The sequence below is a fragment of the Nanorana parkeri genome, unplaced genomic scaffold (genome assembly GCF_000935625.1).
Source record: "Nanorana parkeri isolate BGI_ZX_2015 unplaced genomic scaffold, ASM93562v1 scaffold1799, whole genome shotgun sequence".
Lineage (NCBI taxonomy): Eukaryota > Metazoa > Chordata > Amphibia > Anura > Dicroglossidae > Nanorana > Nanorana parkeri.
The window spans coordinates 51,546-55,523 of record NW_017308067.1 but is presented as its reverse complement, the minus strand read 5'-3'; the positions used below and the strand labels follow the sequence as shown (position 1 = coordinate 55,523).

Here is a 3,978-nt window from a genome sequence, read left to right as displayed (position 1 = left end):
CTCCTTCTCTGCAGAGAGACCACTGCTTCCACACACAGAGAGCAAGGCTCCTTCTCTGCAGAGAGACCACTGCTTCCACACACAGAGAACAAGGCTCCTTCTCTGCAGAGAGACCACTGCTTTCACACACAGAGAGCAAGGCTCCTTCTCTGCAGAGAGACCACTGCTTCCACACAGAGAGCAAGCCTCCTTCTCTGCAGAGAGACCACTGCTTCCACACAGAGAGCAAGGCTCCTTCTCTGCAGACACACCACTGCTTCCACACAGAGAGAGCAATGCTCCTTCTCTGCAGAGAGACCACTGCTTCCACACAGAGAGCAAGCCTCCTTCTCTGCAGAGAGACCACTGCTTACACACACAGAGAGCAAGCCTCCTTCTCTGCAGAGAGACCACTGCTTCCACACACAGAGAGCAAGGCTCCTTCTCTGCAGAGAGACCACTGCTTCCACACAGAGAGCAAGCCTCCTTCTCTGCAGAGAGACCACTGCTTACACACACAGAGAGCAAGCCTCCTTCTCTGCAGAGAGACCACTGCTTCCACACAGAGAGCAAGGCTCCTTTTCTGCAGAGACCCCACTGCTTCCACACAAAGAGAACAAGGCTCCTTCTCTGCAGAGAGACCACCGCTTCCACACAGAGAGCAAGGCTCCTTTTCTGCAGAGACCCCACTGCTTCCACACAAAGAGAACAAGGCTCCTTCTCTGCAGAGAGACCACCGCTTCCACACAGAGAGCAAGGCTCCTTTTCTGCAGAGACCCCACTGCTTCCACACACAGAGAGCAAGGCCCCTTCTCTGCAGAGACCACTGCTTCCACACAGAGAGCAAGGCCCCTTCTCTGCAGAGAGACCACTGCTTCCACACAGAGAGCAAGGCTCCTTCTCTGCAGAGATACCACTGCTTCCACACAGAGAGCAATGATCCTTCTCTGCAGAGAGACCACTGCTACCACACAGAGAGCAAGGCTCCTTCTCTGCAGAGACACCACTGCTTCCACACACAGAGAGCAAGGCCCCTTCTCTGCAGAGAGACCACTGCTTCCACACAGAGAGCAATGATCCTTCTTTGCAGAGAGACCACTGCTTCCACACACAGAGAGCAAGGCTCCTTCTCTGCAGAGACACCACTGCTTCCACCCACAGAGAGCAAGGCTCCTTCTCTGCAGAGAGACCACTGCTTCCACACAGAGAGCAAGGCTCCTTCTCTGCAGAGACACCACTGCTTCCACACACAGAGAGCAAGCCTCCTTCTCTGCAGAGACACCACTGCTTCCACACACAGAGAGCAAGGCCCCTTCTCTGCAGAGACCACTGCTTCCACACAGAGAGCAAGGCCCCTTCTCTGCAGAGAGACCACTGCTTCCACACAGAGAGCAAGGCTCCTTCTCTGCAGAGATACCACTGCTTCCACACAGAGAGCAATGATCCTTCTCTGCAGAGAGACCACTGCTACCACACAGAGAGCAAGGCTCCTTCTCTGCAGAGACACCACTGCTTCCACACAGAGAGCAAGGCACCTTCTCTGCAGAGAGACCACTGCTTCCACACAGAGAGCAATGATCCTTCTTTGCAGAGAGACCACTGCTTCCACACACAGAGAGCAAGGCTCCTTCTCTGCAGAGACACCACTGCTTCCACCCACAGAGAGCAAGGCTCCTTCTCTGCAGAGAGACCACTGCTTACACACAGAGAGCAAGGCTCCACGTCACAGCATGCTGGCAGGGGACAGACTAAGAAACCCCTCGCATGATTCCGGCACAGAACAGACTCCTCCCCTCCGGCTCCAGGCGGTGACAACGAGCAGAAAATGGCCATTTTCCTCCACAGCCCGCCTGTCCCTGGCCCCGCTTGTCCCTGGCCCCGCCCCTTTCATTTACTGGATTTCAGTCCTTTCAATCATGGAGGCCCAACGTCCAATGTGGGTGTTACCTAGGGGCGGTCTGCATGCAAATACAGCCTGCCTGGGAACCGCCCACTCCTCCAGACTGACAGCCGCCCATCAAGTCATTTTCATATTTGCATAACTCCTCCCACAATCCATCCCATTGCTTGCATCGGGGCTGAGGGATTCTGATAGAAGTACTGAGGCAGGGTGCTGTGTGATGTTTTCAGGAAGCTACGTACATCACCCTGCCGGCCCCTCCCACCAGCCATCACCTGACTGCATAGAGAAGCACAGAGACCTATTTCATCATCATTTCAATATTTCCAAAACAAACCTCACACATCACATGATCCACGCTATGACATCACATGACGACCGGCACCTGCTTCATCAGTGTCAGCTAAGACCACCATACACAAGGTGACAACGCTGCCGGGTGACCTGAAGAATGTGTGACCCCTGTTCCCCCCAGTGTGAGCTGTGGTGAGATACATATATCATTATATATATCGGGTGCAGTGGTGGGGGCGACGTACAATGGGGGGTCCTGTGAGGTACACAGAGGTGTATACACATTGGGGGGAAAGGGGTCTCCTCCCTATACAGTGCTGGCAGTATGTGGGGTGAATACACAGACAGAGATATTGGGGTACACAATCCCTCCCCCAGGTCCGGTTCTCGGTACCCCCTCTACCCCCCTGGAGGTCTCACCTGTCTCCTCAGCTCCCGGCCGCCATCTTTCTCCGCCGTGTTGCTGCACTCCTCTGACTCCGCCCCCCCCCCGCCAGGCATGCCGGGAGATGTAGTCTGTGTACAGAGGGCGCTGTGTGTGCTGATCCCGGAGCGACACCTGGCGGCCAGAGCCGGGAACTGCAACCAGCCGGCCACTGCTACAGGTTGTGATGTCCCTGATGATGTCCTTCAGTGTCCCTGGATATGTCCCTACTAATGTCCCTCCAATGTCCCTGAATATGTCCCTTCTAATGTCCCTCCAATGTCCCTACTAATGCCCCTTATGATGTCCTTCAATGTCCCTACTAATGTCCCTACTAATGTCCCTGAATATGTACCTGGATATTTCCCTAACAAAGTCCCTGCCAATGTCCCTGCCAATGTCCATACCAATGTCCCTGCTAATGTCCCTGGAAGTATGTATATACAGACTGCCCTAGGACACACCCACATGTGATGCTGAGCCTCTGTGATTGACACAAGTGAAATCCAATGAATGAAAGGGGCGCGGCCGGGGGGAAAGGAAAGGTGCTAGATGATGCTGGACGTCCTCCAGCCAGGGGATGGGGCGGGCTCTGTGACTCTAATGCACATTGTGAGAAGCTCGAAGCGTGCTGTGACATCAGAGGAAGACATTTCAGGGCGGAGTTCCCCTTTAAGAGCGCTCCTGTCCCCAGGTGTGCACCGTCCAGGTGTTAATGATGAGATTAGGGGGCGGAGCCTCGGTGATGATCAGCTGACTTCCAGGCTCAGGTGCTCCTGTCCCCCGGGGGCGGTTGTCTCCAGGATATGTTACTAAGGTTGGTTGGAGACGTACGCAGGTATCACCGCTCAGAGCTCATTCTCCGGAGCAGTTTTGGGGTGTCAGGACCACCCCCCGCCCCCGCCATGAACACCCTGACCCATTTGATGACCCAGCGAGGGGAGAGGATGAAGAAGGAGGAGATCACCGCCTGGACCAAACCGCTGGAGAACACCCAGAACCCCAGGTAAGGGGGGGAACCACCTCTCTCTTTGTGACTGGTCTTGTCGCCGCCCACCTCCTGTACTGGGTGGAGCCTGCTGGGCCCCTCCCACAGCTCTGCTCAGGCTCAGTACAGCGCAGGGATGATGTCACAGCTACAGGGCAATATCTGGGTTTGCAATGGCATCGGGCGCACACAGAGTATTGCAGGGACAGGCCACCCCCGCTCGCTCGTGTGTCACATGAGGCACTGCAGGACTTTGACAGGGTGATGGGATTTGTAGTTTCACCACAGCTGCATTGCCAAGGTTGCCCCCCGCCCCCGTCGTATTGGATCATAATCCTCATTTTTGTATAGGGGGGGTATTGCTGGTCAGGTAGGAGGTCCTGGGGGGGGGGG

General features: G+C 55.4%; 2 protein-coding genes across 2 annotated transcripts in view; one reads left to right on the top strand and one right to left on the bottom strand.

Moving 5' to 3' along the window:
* The window catches only part of FAM160A2 (family with sequence similarity 160 member A2), a 52,445-nt gene extending 49,798 nt beyond the window's left edge, over positions 1-2,647 (bottom strand). Inside the window, exon 1 of the mRNA XM_018571651.1 lies at positions 2,594-2,647. The gene's annotated coding sequence lies outside the window, so the exon portion shown is untranslated. The remainder of the gene's footprint in view (positions 1-2,593) is intronic.
* Positions 2,648-3,502: 855 nt separating this feature from the next.
* The window catches only part of CNGA4 (cyclic nucleotide gated channel alpha 4), an 11,155-nt gene continuing 10,679 nt past the window's right edge, over positions 3,503-3,978 (top strand). Inside the window, exon 1 of the mRNA XM_018571644.1 lies at positions 3,503-3,603. Coding sequence (XP_018427146.1) covers positions 3,503-3,603 — 101 coding nt within the window. The remainder of the gene's footprint in view (positions 3,604-3,978) is intronic.